This window comes from Talpa europaea (genome assembly GCF_964194135.1).
Source record: "Talpa europaea genome assembly, chromosome: 5".
Classification (NCBI taxonomy): Eukaryota; Metazoa; Chordata; class Mammalia; order Eulipotyphla; family Talpidae; genus Talpa; species Talpa europaea.
The window spans coordinates 143,104,593-143,121,702 of NC_140071.1; the positions used below are offsets into that span (position 1 = coordinate 143,104,593).

At 63.2% G+C, this 17,110-nt stretch overlaps 1 protein-coding gene across 1 annotated transcript in view; it reads right to left on the reverse strand.

Moving 5' to 3' along the window:
• Positions 1 to 890: 890 nt before the first annotated feature.
• ADD1 (adducin 1) overlaps positions 891 to 17,110 on the reverse strand; it is a gene marked incomplete at both ends in the record, with an annotated part of 31,860 nt that continues 15,640 nt past the window's right edge. The window contains 12 exon segments of the mRNA XM_084233044.1: positions 891 to 1,207; positions 2,773 to 2,871; positions 5,302 to 5,458; positions 9,135 to 9,227; positions 9,904 to 9,993; positions 10,572 to 10,673; positions 12,380 to 12,397; positions 12,399 to 12,425; positions 12,959 to 13,210; positions 15,874 to 16,050; positions 16,710 to 16,808; positions 16,901 to 17,044. Coding sequence (XP_084089170.1) covers positions 891 to 1,207; positions 2,773 to 2,871; positions 5,302 to 5,458; positions 9,135 to 9,227; positions 9,904 to 9,993; positions 10,572 to 10,673; positions 12,380 to 12,397; positions 12,399 to 12,425; positions 12,959 to 13,210; positions 15,874 to 16,050; positions 16,710 to 16,808; positions 16,901 to 17,044 — 1,575 coding nt within the window.

A 17,110-nucleotide genomic window follows, 5' to 3' on the forward strand; every position in this document is an offset into this window, starting at 1 on the left:
GCAGGAGGCGCTGGCGCCTGGCCAGGGGACCACGCCCGCAGCCTTGGGTCCTGCCGGGCCGGGCTGGTGGGACCCCGGGTCTGGCACTGGCCCTGCCCCTCCCAGGCCTGTCTGGAGGGGCTCCTGGGGCGGCTCCATCCCCGGGAAGCATCCAGGTGCCATCCAGGGAAATAAACTAAGCCTCGAACCGGGCTGGGGGCGCCTGGGACGGCGGGTGCCAGGCAGGAGCCGCGGGGACTGTCGGGACCGACCGACTCTACCTTGAGTTACGTTTGCGCGTGGTCGCCGTCAGAGGCGGGGCGGACCGCCGGCCTGCTGAGCTGCTCCAGGAAGGTCTCACCCGCTCCTGACATGCCCCACTGAAGTCTGGGGGCCCAGGGGGTGAGACACGGCCCTGAGCCCGGTTCTGGCGGGTGGCTGGCGAGACCATGCATAGGTTGAGCTGGGGGCGCACAGGGGCGCTTGCTGCTGGGGTTCCCACCTTGTCGGGGCCCTCGGGGCCCCAGGCGGGCACTTGAGTTCTCACAGGACTGAGGGTTTGTACAGGAGCAGAGTCACCGAGCGGAGGACGCCGGCGGGAAGCCCCGAGACCTGGGGGGGGGGCCCAGCAGAGCGCGGCTGCCAGGCTGGGTGACCCACCCTGCCCGCCGGGACGGCAAGACCGAGGCGGGGAAGTGGACAGAGCGGGCGCGGAGGGGCCAGGAAAGCGCGTCTCCTGGCGGTGGGCTGGGGGTGGGGGCGGGGACCGCGCGAGCACGAGGGTAGCACCGGTCTCCGAGGGGCTGGTCACGCTGAGGGGAGCGCTAGCTACGTGGCGGGCGGGCGGGGCGGGCGTCGCATTCCATGGCGTGAGAGGAGAGATGAGAGGAGACACAGGGCGGGGGGGGCCTTCAGGCGTCGCTCCTCTTCTTGGTCTTCTTCAGGAAGGAGGGGGTGCGGAACTTCTTCTTCTTCTTGGACGGGGACTTGCCGGGGGACCCGTCGCTGCCCGGGTCCGCGGGGGCCCCCTCCTCGGCAGCGGGGGAGGCAGCCTCTTCCGCCGCCGGGGCTGGGGCCGGCTCGGGGCCGGCGACCAGGGTGGGCCCTTGCGGCTCCGAGGCCGGGAGGCCCGCTGCGTCCACGGGCTCGTCAGGGGACAGGTCGGGGAGAGTTGGCTTGAAGGTGGCCGCGTCGCTGTCGTCTCCCGAAGTTGGCTCCGGCGGCAGGTCTGGGGGCGGGGGAGGAGAGGCCGGGTTAAAGGGCGACTGCCCAGCCCTCCAGGGGGGCCCAAGACAGGCAGCGTCCCCCCGCACAGAAGCTGCCTCTGCGCCCAGCTCGGCGTTCCCCGCGACCGGTGTGGGCGCGCCGAGGGGCTCGGGGGCGTGGGGCTGGGCCGCAGCGTGGGCGGCGCGCCCCGGGCCCTCGTGGCACACAGGGAGCCGACCCACCCAGCCCGGCCCAGGCGCGTCCCGTGGCTGAGGACACCCCAGCCATGGGGACATGGAGGGAAGGTTTGCTCCAGAACCTGGGGCGAGTGGGGGGCCGGGGGCACTAATAGCAGCAGCAGCAGCCCTGAAATGATTTGGGTCCACAGCACCTGGTCTCCCCGAAGGGGGAAACCACGGAAGCCGGTGAACCCCCCCAGACCACACACGCTGCAGAGCCAACAAAGCCGCTGCCGGCCCGAGCTCATGGACACGCGTGCGCAGTGGCTGGCTTTGAAGAAAGCCAGGGCAGGCCCCGGGGAAGATTCCGCGCGGTTGGGGGAAGCCAGTTTTCTGGATTGTGTTGATCAGCCTACGAAGTTGCAAGCGACGGGCCTGTTAGCAACACGGGGTTTGGCCGCTGGGAGTCAGCCCAGGGTAGGGCGGGGAGACCTGACTGGGCGGCGGGGCGGCCGTCGGGCTCGGCCGTCACACGCGGCACTGTGGTGGCGCCTGCCGGAGCGAGGCCAGACGGGCGCGGCCCCCATGGCCGCCCGCCCCGTCTGGGCCCGCCTGGACTGTGTGTGACCCCACACGGCAAAACCTTCCCACCAAGTCTGCGCTGAACAGGACAGACTCTGAGGCCCAGGGAGCCCGGGCAGCGCACTTGGGCCCCTACCCCTGCCCCTCCCAGAGCGCAGGGGCCTGTTTTTATGTGGAATGAACAGAAAACAAAAGCGGATGAACAACGAAGGGGGGGGGCAGAGCAGGCGAAGCGCGGGCTGGCGGCGGGCGGTACTTACTATGGCGACAGGTACTCTAGCACATCCGCCTCCCGTCTGTGCCGCAGCCACAGGGAGAGAAAGCACAGGAAGAGAATCTACGCACGCGGCCGTGGCCCCGTCACAGGAGAAGGGCCGGGCCGTCCCGGGGCCGCGGAGGGCGTGGGAGGCGAGCCGCGGGCTCCTGACAGGCAGGGAAGCACGAGGACGAGACCGGGGCGGACACACGGGCCACAGACATGCGGGGGCCGCCTGCGGGGCCGGACGCCCCCCGACGGGCAGGCAGGCATCCTGGCACCGACACACAAGACCTCTCCAGAGGGGAGTCGACAGCGAGGCCCAGAAGGTGCAAGCAGTGGGCAAAGCCGACGTCACAGGAGGTGGGCCCGAGTCACCGCCCACCTTGGGGGGGCACCTCAGGCGGAGTGTTCGGCCTCAAGTCACCAGGACAGAAGCAGGCGGGCGGCCCAGAGCACGTGACGGACGGTCTCCCGCGCACACGCACGTCTCCACGCGGCCTGCCCTCCCCGCACGCCCAGTGCCCTCCTGCTGGATGACAGCGCGCCCCCACCTGGCCCGGGGCTCACCTTCCTCAGGCTTCACCGGGGTGCTGGGGGGAGTGTGGGGGGCCGTCGGGTGCTCTGGAGGGCTCTTTTCTTTCTGTTCTTCAGGCTCATCCGGGTTCTCTGCAGAAAAACGAGGAGGAGGAGGAGGACGCGGTCAGGATCGTCGGGGTGCCACGAGCCCTCCCATCTGGCCATCACAGAGGGGGCGGCAGGGAACTCCAGAAGCATTTACTCAACCTTGGACATAAGGCTAATTTCCACCGTTACCTGGACGAGAACCTCCCCCAACGGCCCTGCTGCGCAGGGAGCCAGCGGCACCCCCCAGAGGCCTGGCCCGTGAGCACTGCTCTGGCTTTTCCCACGTTGAGTATTTTCTACCAGGGATTGTAATTTGGCCGTTGTAAGGCCTGTTTTTAGTTTCTGAAGTAAAATACATGCATAAGGACCAGAGGGAAAATGGCAGGAATTAGGGCCCAGAATTTGGAAAATCTACTTTCTCATTTAAAGAAAAATGCAAGACCATATTATCCTTCTTCTTTAAACCTCCTCTCCTTGCATTTTTCACATTACTAACTTGAGCCAATAGGTCCCACTTTGGAACAGCAGCTGTGAGCAGAGCCTCAGGCCTCACAGAGCTACCAACCACCTTCCTATGCCAAAGGCCTGGGCAAGTCTTGCCTGCATGAGCCAAGGCGAGGCTGCCCGTGGCCACCCCCACCAGAGGGACTGATCTTGACACACACCTTGAATTTTACCCGTGACTCACGGCCCCTGGGCCTCAAAGGCCAGCATCAGTGGGGGCCGGAGTCTCCTGGCAGCCGCTCACCACTGACAGCTCAGGATGGAGGGCAGCTGCACCACCCCCCGCACTGACGTGCAATAATGTCCCTCCTGACAGGGCTCAAATGAGGGGACACTGTGCATCTTGTAATTTGACTCAAAAAAAAAAAAAAAAAAATCCAGGCTTTCCAGCTACCCAAGGGCCGCCACACTGAGAGGCACAGAGGGCACCGGGTCCCGGACAAGGGCCAGCATGCCCAGGCCGTGCACCCAGGGTGAGGGCTCAGGCGCTGTGTGCAGGGAGGGGCCCCCCGGGGGACACACGTGGAGGCAGGACCAGCGAGGGCATGCAGAGAGCCTGCCTCGTGCACACCACTGACAGGAACCAACAGGCTAGCCCTCAACCCAGCTCAGCAACAGCGTCCACACGCTGCGTCAGTCACACAGACTGGAGAGGCAGGCTGGGACAGACCTGGGGCGGGCGTGGGAGCAGAGCACAGCTCCCTGATGAGCCCCACCTGGAGGGGGATGATGTGAGCCTCCTGGGGGACCCAGGGCACCTGGCGCCAGGCAGGGCACTGGGGAGAGTGTTCAGACCCTCCTGGCAAAGGGGTCAGGGGAACCCCATCTCTCGTCAACCTTCAGGCAGCTCACAGCCCAGAGCCCGCCGTGTTGAGCAGCCCGCCCCATGGCTCCAGCTGGCAGCCATCTTACTCTTCTGTGGTCAACTCGTCCCATCACGTTCACCGAAAAAAGACTGCCCTGGTCAGCGAGTTACCGAGAGAAACAAAGACTGCACAGGCATGAGGTCGCCCTCACCCGTGAGCGGGGACGGGCTGGAGCAGCCAGCACGCCAGACCTGCCTGGGGTCCCTGGGAGTTCTGGAGGCAGAGCACCTGTGAGGAACCCCGTTGTGAGGACTGAGAGGAGGGTGGCTGTGGGGATGGCTGGGCACGTGGAGCCGCCGACGCCAGGCCTCCGCGTGGGGCCCGAGAAGGTGCCGGCAGATGTGCTGGGTGAGCGCCCACAGGACACGTGGAGGAAGGAGCCCCGCTCAGAGGCTTTGGCAGAGGACAGCGCAGGCCACTGGCCCCAGCACCTCAGATGACTGCTTCGCAGACGCCACCTTCTCCAGGAGCAGGCTGGCAGGGCCCACGTGCAGCCTGACACCCCCACAGCAGGGCCCGTGTGTCTGTGTCACACTTAACCAGGCGTGCCCGCTGCCCTCCAGACACAGCAGTGCACACGCAGCGGTGTCTCCCACCACGGAGCTGTGGCACGTGTGACCAACCGTGCCGTGTTTCCACCGGACACATCCAGGCAGGCTTCCCCACTAACAACCCTGGTCAGGAGTTCCTCTGTCAGTCCTGCCTGCTGCCCAGGGCCCCGGGGGCAGAGAACCCTGTGAGCACTGCCAAGGCCTGGTAGGGACACCCGGGCTGCTGTGAGCGCCACACGGGTCCACGCCCTCCTGGCCCTGCCCTCCAACCCGCCGTGTGCAGGAGAACGGGCCTGGCTGGTGCTGGTGGGCACATGCGAGCCAGGGCCCCACCGTGTCTGGGGACAGCACAGAGGCTGTCTGGAAGTCAGGGGAGGGATGTGGTCTCTCACACGGACTCTGGGCCCCTGCTGCCCAGGACCACTGACAAGCGTGTGTGCCTTCCGGGCCCTTTAGACCTACTCGATCGAGTGGGCGAGAAACGGCACCGGCATCGTTCTCCCGCCTGTCCTCAGTGCCACCTGTGCCACCCTCTGCCCAGACCTGCTCACCTTCAGGGCCCCTCTGCTTGCGCGCCACCTCCCTGCGGTACTCCTCCAGCTCCCGGTCGGTGAGCGTGTTGAAGGGATTGGGGCCTGTGGTGCTCACGATGACGTGGGGCTGGTACTCCTTCTCGATGATGGCCTTTGAGGCCGTGACCAGCTCCCCCTGTGAACGACAGAGACACCCCATCTGCAACAGCCTGCCAGGAGTAGGGCTTCCCTCCTCCCAGGCCAGGCCTCAGGCGGGCGGGGTGCCCCTCAGGACTGCAGAAGCCCCCTCTCCTGACACAGGCGTGGGGGAGGACAATCTGCCAGCTCCATCACCCTCCTGACGCCAGAAAGGGCCCTGGGCCGCAGCACTGGGGAGGCTGCCTGGGGCTCTGTTTTCTGAAGAGCACAGCTACGTTCTGTTCTTGATGATGCGTTTCGTTTAAAATCATCGCCTAGAACTTCCCCCAAAACCTTTAAAGATTACAAAATGGTGCCAAACAGCAGCGCTTATCTGGGAAATCTGGGAGACTGAAAATGGTACTGCACAAAGGGAAACCAAGCCAGGCACAAAGGGGCCTCCCAGGCCAGGCCTCAGAGCGGGGTGCAGGCAGGCCGCCCGCCTGCCCTGCACGGTGCTGTGCCCCCAGGCTCTGCGGCTGCCGGAGGGAGTTAAGCAGACCCAGGCCCCGACACCTGGACAGGTGCTTCAGAGCCGCTCGGAGCCCAGCCAGGCCTGGTCGGGGCTCCTCTCAAGGACGGGCAGCACCGGGGCGGGGGCGTCCTGCATCGAGCACATGTGGCAGGACCCGGGAAAGGGTGCATGTGACGGCTGGCCAGGCCGCAGACCGGGGGCGGGGGGCGGGCCAGGGTCTGCTGGGGCGGGCAGCCTGTGACCAGACAGCGGGAAGGCCAAGGGGAGCCTCCTCCTGACAGCCTGACACCTGGCTGGCAGTCTCCTTTACAGCAGCCCTGCCTCACTGGACAGGGTGGCGCCTGCGCCCGTGCCTGACCCAGGCCTGCCCCCACCTTCCCGAGGGTGCTGAGCCCCGCTGAGCACTGGCGCGCTGGGATCTGGGCCCCTGGCTGGTTGCATTTGCACCAGGCTTCCCTGCCAATAAAACTAGGTGGTAAAAGGCTGGGGAAGCACCAAGGTCACGTCAGTCAGAAGTTCAAAATCAGTAAAGGAACCAACCGCAACCCATGGGCAGCCTGGCCCTGGGCTGGGCGCAGCGCCAGGTCCCGCCCCCACCGGCAGGGGGCCCGCCTCCAGAGGTGCCCAGCCCCGACAGGACCTAGGGACAGAGGCAGCAACCTGGGGGAGAATCGAGGGCTAACTGCTCTCCCCCACGGGCCCCACGGAGGCCCTGGTTTTCCTGCTCCCAACCGCCTAACAGGCGCCTCGGCAAGAGATGCCCAGGAGCCACCCGCACCCAGGCATGACTGGGATCGCGGCCCTGTCGCTGACGCGGGGCAAGGGGCTGGCCTCGCTGAGCAAATGGGCTCATCTGTGAAACCCACTTGGACTGTGACATACACCCTTAGCTCATCATGGGTGCTCAGCACCCAGCCACCACGTGAGTCCACAAGACAGGCCCAGGCCCTAGGCATTTCTGCCCCCCCCCCACGGCAGGGTAGGCACAGGCCAGGGAAGCTGTGCATGCAGATGGCAGAGGCCTGCCCACCCTGAGCTCAGCCTGAGCTTTCACTGCTAGACTTGTCTGTAACGAGATCCAGAAGGCAGTTCAAACTGGGTATGCCACGCTTGAGGCTGCGGCCCTTCCTCCGCAGAAGACGGGACAAGACTCCCCTGCAGGATAGGCCAGGCCTCCCTGGTGGCGCAGGCGGTTGAGCACCACACTGTGAAGCTGTCCGCAGCCTCTGCAGCGCGGGTTCGATCCCGCCGGGCAGTGAGAATCCCACATGGCGCAGCAGACCGCTCCTGTCTGCCCGCTGCTCCCCTCAGCAGTGTGTTTCAGTCAGTCTGCCTGTTCTGCTCCCCGCTCTGTCTCTGGTGAATCCTCTCACCCCCCTCCCCGCATGTCTGGCCTGTACCCCGGTTCTTGTATGTATGTATGTATGTATGTATGTATGTATGTATAAATAAATAAATAAATAAATAAATAAATAAAGGAAAGGCCGTCTCCAGGAAGAGAGAAACCGACCCTTCCAGAAAAGCCCACTCCGAGTCCCCAACACCAGCCCTGCAGGTCTGCGACCAGAAAGCAGGAGTCCAGACACTGGCCTCCCAGGAAAGAAATATTTTCAGGTATTTGTGGAACACCATCCTCCCCACCCCATCAAGGAGAAATCTGACTTGCTAGTGAGCCAGAGGGAGCAGCGTTACCTGCGCTGAGGCCCACGCGGGCCGGCCTGCCCCAGCGTCGAGGGCGCCAGAAAGGAGAATCACAGCCAGCCAGCGGGTACAAGCGCAGGCACCAGGAAGAGCACAGTGGACAGGAGAAAATGTGGAGCCCAAGAGGGTTCCAGGCCTGATGCCCCAGCCCTGGCTCAGCACGCTGCCGCTGCCCTCTCCCCCTGACCCAAGCCCACTGCGCAGCACTGAGACTGGAGCATGAAGAACTGTCAGAAACCCCAGCCCCGCACAGTGACTCCCAGGCAGCAGAGCTGGGTCTACACTTCAGGAAGCCACGGGTCGCTGAAGCCACCACGCCTGAGCTGGACACCTGACTGGGCCGGGTTGGTCCCAAAGGCTCCGCTAACACAGCCAAGCAGCCTGCCTCACTGCGGCACTAGCCAGGCACACCCCGCAACCTTGCACCGCAAGGCAACCCCAAGTCTGCCAAGTGGGGCTGTGGGACAGGCGCTGGCTCATGCCCTCACATCTGAGACAAAGACTTACAGGACCATGACCTTGACCCCTCACGCGCAGCACCGAAGCAGGACAAGAGGCCGAAGGAGCCAAGGACCGGCACGGCCTCTGCCCGGCTCTCGGGGGTGCCCCCGAGATGGCAGCAGGAAGTCAATCCCAAGGGCCAGGAAAGGAAAAGCAGGCCCATCAGAGACAGTGGGGAGCAACATGTCACTGGCGGGGTCCTAGACAGGACTGCAGAGTCTCGTGACCGGGACACGGCTCAGGTGCTCTCACTGGACAGCGAGGCCTGAAGACAGCCCCTGGGGTGCCGTGAAACTCAGGCCGGACTGGACAGAGCCGCAGCCTCCTCTGCCCTCAGCACTGAGCTCCGCACTCCAGCAGCCCGCGGGCCAGAGGCAGTTTCCTTCTGCCAGGAAAGTCAACCCCGAGCTCCCACCCATTCAACAAGGAAGTGTGCGTGTACGTGGAGAGATGAACGCTCTGGATCTCAAATATTCACGTCTCTCTCCCTTGTAACATTCAAGGATTTTATCCAGTGTTTTCAGAGGTGAAAACGAGCACAGCGCATGCATCAACAGGGCTGACGAAAGCTGCCTTGTCTGATTCACACTCTCCTGAACTGATGTCTTCCAGTCAGACAACCCTAGTGCTGCCGGCCTGTGGCATCCAAGGTCACGGCGCAGCAGACAGGTGGCAGCTGCTGGCAAGCAGCACCTTGTAAAAGACAAACTCCTAAAACCCCAGAATATGCACCAACCACAGCCACATGCAGAACCTTGGCAACGCCTACACCCCGGCGACGGGGGCCTCTCGACCACAGCGCGCAGCCCAGCGTTGTGAGAACCCCCATCACACACTTTAAGAGAAGGCAGCACAGAACCTTCTGTGGGCTCACGGACAAGCCAAAGGTCCCTACCAAGCCACCGTGGCAGACGAGCCAGCGCCTGGCGAGCGGAGACCAGGGGCGGGGGGCAGGCCGAGCAGCACTGGCAGGCGGGAGGCGCGGGGCAGTGAGTACCTTTCTACAAGACAGAGATCTAGCGGGGCTAAAGGTCTGCCCTGTGAGCTCGAGCCCTTCGATTGTCTCCGTACAGTCAGAGAGGGGCGCATCCTGCAACAGTAAACTGAGTCATCAGAGCCCACCAGTCCCAAGCTGAACCCCCCCGGCCTCCCTCCCCGAGGCAGGGCGGAGCTGGCAGGAGCATGCAGGAGGGCGTTGGCGGGCAGGGAGGGCGGTCACGTGCAGCAGGCTGGCAAGCCACCAGGCTGGCCAGATCCTGGGAGCGCAGCCCGCCAGGTCGCGGGGCCAGGCAGCAAGCACCAGGCGGCGCCTGACCCTCCGAGGCCACTACCCTCGCACCCTCTTCCAGGAACACCAGGGCAGCCCTTCGTAGAACGCAGCGGGCGCCCCACACTCACCACCTCCGTTGCCAGGCCGCGCCGTGCCGCGCACAGCAGCATGTATGGAGCAGAAGCCCAGGGAGCCCACCCTCTCCTGTGGCTGGCACTCACACGACCACCTCAGGCCAGGACTACCCAGAGCAGGTGGCCAGCTGTGGCCCCAGAGGCATGCGGGCACAGAGGGCAGGCTGGGGACATGGCCTCGCATGCGGGGGGGGGAGGGCAGCTCAGCGGCTTGGGGGAAGTGGGCAATTCCTTATCAGGAATCATTTTCAACACCCGGTTGCCTCTGACACTTACCTCGGGGGCTTTCACAATGTAATGGTTTCGGGGTCACCATCAATAAGGTCACACCCATTCATGGCACAGACACCCTGAGCTCTCACCTGGACGAGGCTCCTGTCCATCACAACGCCGCACAGAACCTGCGACTGGGGGCCCGCCGTCTTGATGTCCTGTAAGTTCTGCTCCCGGATCTGAGGACCACAGAGTGACAACAGGTCAACAGCGCAGAGGCCTCGCAGTGCGTCAGGCATAGCCGCACTGCCACTCTGCCGTGCCCATGGGCTGGGGGCCACCACGCGGCTGGATGGTGCCGCTTTGGCCTGCCGAGGACCTCGTGCAACTGAGGGGACAGAGGGCCAGGCTGACTTGGGCAGCTTCCCAGAGCCCTGGCAGGCTTGGGTCGCCCCAGTGCGCAACAGGTCAGAGCTGCCCACAGGTGTGCACCTCACGTGGCTCTGCGAGCCCTGGCAGCTCATGTGCTGCCACCCTGGACACTCAAGAGTGTCTGAGTGAACCCTGAAAGGCAGGCAAATTTGGGCTGCACCCCAGGCATAGGCTTTCCAGCTTCCAATTCTGCTCCGTCACGTGAGCCAGCAACAGCTCAAGAGCCAAGGGCCTCAGTCCGTCCGCTGACCTGGCATCACAGGTGAGCGCAGCTGCAGAAGTGGTGCAGGAAGCCGCGGGCCGGGACTATCTGCTGCAGCGCAGGCCCGCCCACCTGCACACCCCTCCCTTGGGCCCCCCCAGTGCCGCTGGCGGCCATACGCACCTTGTTCCTCATCTCCTGGACCTCTTTGGGGTTAGTGTTCAATGGAACAAACAGGTTAGGGACAGCAGAGGTGGAAGTTCTATGTCCCTCCTCTTTAGTCCACTGCAATATCAAGAACAGCGACAGTCAGAACGAGGCACTGTCGGGGGAGCACAGCGTCCACGTCGCCCAGCGCATCTCACACCTGGTCATGCACTGAACGTCACAGAGAATGAACCAATGACCACACCTCCTGTGTCACCACCGCGGCAGGACGGCCACCAGAGTGTGACTGGCTGGCCAGTGCCATTTGGAAAGCCCAGCTGAGGCTTGGGGCGCGACCGGCTGACGACAGCCAGGGCCCAGGCCGGCGCGGGACCACCAGAGCACATTGGTTCACTGCCCCGGGCGTCGTCAACACCGAGCCAGCCGGAAGCATGAGATGACAGGCCGTGGAAAGCGATGAGATGTCGCCCCCCCCCACCCCCCCACCCCCGGTAGAGAGGAGGCTGGGCTGCACGGGCGTCGCCGGCGCGGCGCTGAGACAGCATGGGAAGCGCCTCCCTGGGCCGTCTCACCTGAGAGGACTGCTGTCTGCACCCTGACCGGGGCCGCCCGGAGAAGAGCTGGGTGACGCCGAGTATTTCACATCACTCAGTACTCAAGTACTACAAAATACCCCGGGCTGGAGGCGCTGCGTGAGCCTGACTTAAGGGGCCATTTTAGCTGCCAGTGCATCTCGGCGGTGCGGCACCTTGTGCCCCGACGCCGCCTTTTGGATTCCAATCAAAAAGGAGCATTTTAGTCAAATTCCAGCTGTTAGGCGCAAGCAGGCACTGAACATTAAAACAAGCCCATCCTAGAAAGCAAATGTTACATCTTTTGGGATATTTTCAGGGCGATCGGATGGCCATCAGCCGCAAGAGTGTCGAGGAAGCAGGGCACTGCCAGGCGGGGCCGCCGCGGAGGGTAGGAGGGCATGGGGCCGAGAGGTACTCACTGACGGCATCTTCTCAGAAAAATAAGTCCAGCTTTTTGTTAGGAACAACTTTTAGTCAAAACAGTGAAACAGCCTCAGAAGTCTGAACAGTTAGGGCAGGTCAACATACCAACCTGGAAGCTCTGCACGGACTCTGCGTGACTCCAGAGCAGCGAGAAACAAGCGTGACGGTAAGCAAGGTCTCCCGCCAACGCACACACTGACTCAAAGACCAGAAGTGGCTGAACGTCTTTTCAGACCAACGGGAGCTACAGCTTGAAGCTGCTGCCTCTACACACACTTGGGAAACTGTCGGTTTCTCGGCCTATGAACTTGCGTCATCAGCAGAAGGGTTTTTAAGGCGCATTGTTGTTTAACAAGCAAATTACATAAGAACTAAACAAACGGAAATAAAAACAAGGGGAGAGGGAGGCAAGGAGGGAGAAAGGAGGTAGCGGCCGCGCCCACACCAAGCCGGGCCACGGCCAGAGTCTGCGCCGGACCCGACGGTTCAGGACACTCCAGAACCACCTGGGGGAGAAAGAACTTTCCTTCAAGTGACTCTGTGAGTGAGAGCACGTCATGGGCCCGGGAGGCGGGGCTGCCGTGGGGGCCACCGCTCTCAGGCCTCCGCACTCATCCAGCAGAACCGACAGCCGTGCACACAGGAGTGCGTTCCGCCTGGTCTCCGCAGAGACGCCACCCAGGCCTCTCCTGCTCTGCACAGCCGGACGTAGTGAGGGCTGGGACCCTGCAGCCCCAGGACAGCGGAGTCACGGCGGCGGCACCGCACTTGGGTCATGCCGCACCCAGCAGGAGCCAGAGGGCCCCACTATGGCCGTCTACTCACATGCAACAGTCCATGCAGAAGGTAGCTGGCTGGTGGCGTTCGGAGGCTTTGGGACAGCAAGCAGGGGACAAAGCTAACGAGAGAGGACGAGGGTCAGCTGAGAGAATGCCCACGAGTCACGAGGGAAAACTGCTTAAGAAAACAGAAGACTTTTGAGAACAAGCTCCAGAGACTGGGTGGGAGCACCGCGTCCACCACGGCGAGCCCCAGGAGGCGCGGGCGCTCCTGTGGGGCAGTGGCCGGAGCAGGCCGCGGCCGTGCCGTGTCGCTAGCGGTTCCTGGAGAGGAACAGTGAGCGCATCTTAAGCAGTTTCAGGCCGACAGCAGTAAGTCACAGCGACTGCACACAGTGGGCGTGGCCCCGGCCAGAGGAGGCTAGTGAGGAGGGTTCGCGGTCAGAAGGGCTGGATTCCCGAAGCCTCCGAAGCCCCAGCTACCCAACTTGCTCTACATCGTCTAACTATGAACAGTAAGGTAGGCACAGACCAAGCAGTTGGTAATACAGCTTGGCACGCAGACACCGGACGAGAGAGACTGCAGCAAGGGTTTCACGTGATCGTGTGTAATGTTCGTCCACACCTTAGTCTTCGCCTTGGGACTGCTTCCATTCTGCCCTTCCTCTGAAGCATCGTCACCCCGGCCAGAGTTCAGCCATCTTGTCTTCTCTCGCTGCTGCTTCTGAAAACTGTGTCTGAGAGGGGAGCCAGCGCCCGAGTCCCCGTCACTAGCAAAGGAGTAACCTGTGACGCTAGCAGGGACCTCCACGTCGCTGTACTTTTTACACCTCTCTCTCAGAGCAGGGTAGCGGTAAGGGTAGCCGGTTCTGTAACCCTGGGGTTTAGAAGAGGAAGAAACAGTCAAAATCCCGCTGGAAGGTTGTGAAGACACAGCTGCCATGGCAGAGCACAGCCCCCTCGGCTCAGCGCCTCCGCACCCAGGCGCACAGCCCCAGGGGCTCAGGCACACGCCGCCGGAGCAAGGGACGAACGCCACCGCTGCACCCCTCCTGCTGGTCACCCCCAATCAGGCGCAGCCGAGAGCCCACAGTAAGCGTTTGCCGACTCGTACGCTGCCCCTGCACAGGACACAGCTGCGGCACACAGAAGGGCCCCACCAGCCAGCGCCGAGGCCACAGGCTTCGGAGAGGACGCCGACTCCACCGGGACTCTTTGCCGCAGGAAGAGGGACAGTTGGCGCCCTCGGGTGGGCTGAGGGCTGAGGGTGCTGGTAATGGAGTGAGCTCAGTTCCTCTTTAGCGCGCGGAATGCCCGCCTGGGTGTGCTCTCCCAGTACACGCTGCACCGAAACCCAACCCGGAATGTAGAGCGCCAGGGCTCCGCGGCGCGGCTCCAGCGCAGGCCATGCGGCCCAGCCCACACGCTGACACATTCTCCCCTTTGAGTCACGCCGAAGCAGCATGACAAGTCACTTGTCACTGCCTCTTGAAGGGTCAGCTGTCAGCCCCAACTCTGCCCCTGACATGCCCTGGGCTCGGTCAACACACCCCCTCGGCAGGTGGCTGCAACAGCGCTTACCCCGGTGCTGCCCGGCCGGCCACCGGCTCGGGCACGGCTCGCTGACAGCGACCAACGCAAGGAAGTGCCTCGTGCCCCCTCCTGAGCAGGGCTCTGTGTGGAGGCAGGAGGGGCCACAGGGCCACACAGGCCCCAGCTCCCAAGCTGCCCTCCTTGAGCACGGGAGGGGCCTGGACTTGCTTCCAGCACTGGAAGTGGGCGAGAGTGGTGGACGAATCACACACGAGGGCAGTGCCCACCAGGAGCGCCGTGTCCGCTCCCAGCTCTGAGGCAGCAAGCTGCCAAGGCTTCCCATCTGAGCAAGGAAATTCTGCCCAACACCCGGGGGGCTCGGAGAGAACCCTCCCCCTTTAGGCAACACCCTAAGTCAAGGACCTGGCTGGCTGGGCCTGGACGCCAGCCACATGGTTTTATGCTGGGGTTCATGTTCCTGGCACCTTCACAGCATGGACCCCACAGGGCTGCTCACGAAGGCCCCGAGCCCAGGGGCTCTGGAGTCACTCACCTATCTCTCCCCCCAGGCTCTCCTCACATCGGGGCCGCCTCTACAACCACCACTCCCTTTAACACACTTAGAAGGGCAGTGCCAGCCTGCAAGCGCCATCCTCAGGAGGCCGGGCGTGTCTGCACTAGGGCGCCCCGCTGCGAGCAGGCTTGGCTGAGGAACCGCAGGAGTGACTCGGCTATAAGGAAGGCCGCAGAAATACCGTTATTACTGATGCAAGTCTCCTCTGGCCTCAGGTACCGGGGCTCTTGAGCAACCTCCAAAACACCAGGACAAACCACCCAGGAACCCCCAGAATTTCACCCTGAGAGGGTTTGGGTTTTTCTTTATTACATGCTCTCAAACCGAAGTGAGAGGAGGTACTCGGAGCTCAGGTCTTCCAGTTAAGAATATCGACTGTTCCTTCACTGAGAAGCTGGGACTGCATCTTGATTGGGGGGAGGCAACGCAGCGTCTCTCCTACTAGTATGTGCTGAGCGTCTCTTACGGCATGTGACTTGTAGGCGGCGCCCTGCCCCGCGCGGTGACCAGCAAGCGTGGGCAATGCGAGCGCTCGGTCAGAGACTGCCCTCGGTCTCACCACCACGTGGCCTTCTAGCACGACAAATGCGACACTCACTCCTGGGTGCAGGGAGCCCATGAGAAGACCCCGAGGACGCTCACCACACCCTGATCAGACCCAGACGTTCTTTTCACTCCGAAATACTCAGGAACGTTAAGCCTCTGGCTCCTGAAGCACCTGGCCAAGCTGGCCTTGACGGCGTCAGGCTGGACCGTGCCCCACTGCCCCAGGGGCCCACGCAAGGAGGCTAGGCCTTCTCGAGGCTTCTCTCCCCCACGCCGGCTCCGAGCGGGCCCCCCCGTAGCCCAGCTGCAGCACGAAAGGGTCCCGCTGTGGGCTGTGTGTCTTACATCTGGTCCCTTAGTCTGAGTACTTAAGCCTCCAGGTCAGACCAAGGGAGAGCCTGAAAGGCAGGCGCCCACCATCCTCCAGGCCTGTCCTTTCCTCGTGACCCTCCTTGACGCAGCCCCCATCTACCATGCCTCACTGGGTGCCCTGGCCATGCCATGTCCTGCCACCATGGTGTCCACACCACTGTTAGTCCAGAGGCGCCAGCCCCACAGCTTCTGTGCGGGCAGGCTGTGTCCCGGCAGGAGGTGGGCAGCAGGTCTGTGGGCACAGCGATCAGGTCCCGGGTCACTACAGCTCACGCCCGGAGCCTGTCCCACTACTCCAGACTCTCCCCAGCTCCCGCCCCATGCAGGCCAAGCATGACCCACCCCTCTCACGCCATCACACTCTAGCTTCAAAGTGAAACTGCGCTGCCGCGCCTCTGCACCCCGAGGGCGGAACGCCAGCACAGCACCAGGACAGCCGCCCCTGCGCGGTCAGATAAACGCCACCGCGTGCTCTGAGCGTGGTCTCTATCGTCAAGTGGCAGCACAACTCTTACCAGATTGTCGAGCATCCTCATGAGGGCTTCAAACTCTTGCTCGCCAACCTGCCACTTGGGAGGCGCGCCGCTGCCCCCCGCCACTGGGGAGCCTGGGGAGCGGGCCTTCGCTTTGTACTTTTCAGGGTCCAGCAGGACCAAGTTGTCCGGTCCTCCCGAGCTGGCCAGAGTCCGGACCTTTTTGGAAACAAGCAAACATGACGGTGTGATGCCCGGACCGAGCGCAAGCAGGGCCTGGCCCAGAGAGAGTGCGTGAGCGGGAGCGCAGGATTCAAAGGGCCACATCAGTAGGGCAAAGAGTGAAAACTGCACGGGGAGAGCCGGAGGCGAGTCACAGGGCCCTCTGCATCATTCCTTCCCGGACAGGAACACTGGCGCTCGCAGTGGAAGGGGAGCGGAGGAGAAAGCACCTTCAAGAGCGCGGAAGGAAGACTCAGCTGTGAAGCAGCTGCCCAGAGAGAGCCAGGTGAGTGGCCCTCGGGGCTCGGAGCGGGCAGCTCTGTCTCCCCGCACCCGCTTTCCCGCAGCAGAGCCGGGAAGGGCAACCAAAGTGCCCCGGGTGACACACGCAGCGCCTGACAGCAGGGCTGGCACAAGGTCGTGTTCCGTAAGAGGCAGTGACTTGTATTTGAAAAATTAGAAATTAGAAATGAAAAGTCCACTAGTCATCTGCCAACTTACGTCAGTGAAACGGCATTTGCCCTGGCCCATCTCCAGATCTCGGAGCTCCTTTTAGCCAAGGGGGCTGCTCAACGAGTCAGTCCTACGCAAGCGCCAACATGGAGGGGAGCCCCGCGACCTCCTGGGGCTGCGGCTGGAACGGAGGGCAGGCCTACCTGGATCTCGCAGGCAACCACGAGGTTGTGGATGTGGTAGAAGGCCTCCTCCACGCTCCCGCCGACGGACACGAGCCCGTGGTTGCGGAGAATGAGGACCTGGGGGTGCAGGCTCCCGTGAGCTAGGTAGATGGGGTGCAAGGCCCCGTCCCCCCTCGAGTACCGAGATGCCACATCAGACGCTCACTGACCTTGCTTCTAGGGCCCAAGTTTTTCTGAATTAAAACTTTCTCTTCCTCATCGACCAGGATGCCGTGATAGTCGTGGTAAGTCACTTCTCCAAGGGACAGGGCCTCTGGGGACAGGGGTAAGAGGCCGCACCTCATGGCCGAGACCTGGAAACCGAGGCACTGGCGTGAGCGGGAGCAACACACACCTGGGACACCCTGCCTTCCCTGTAG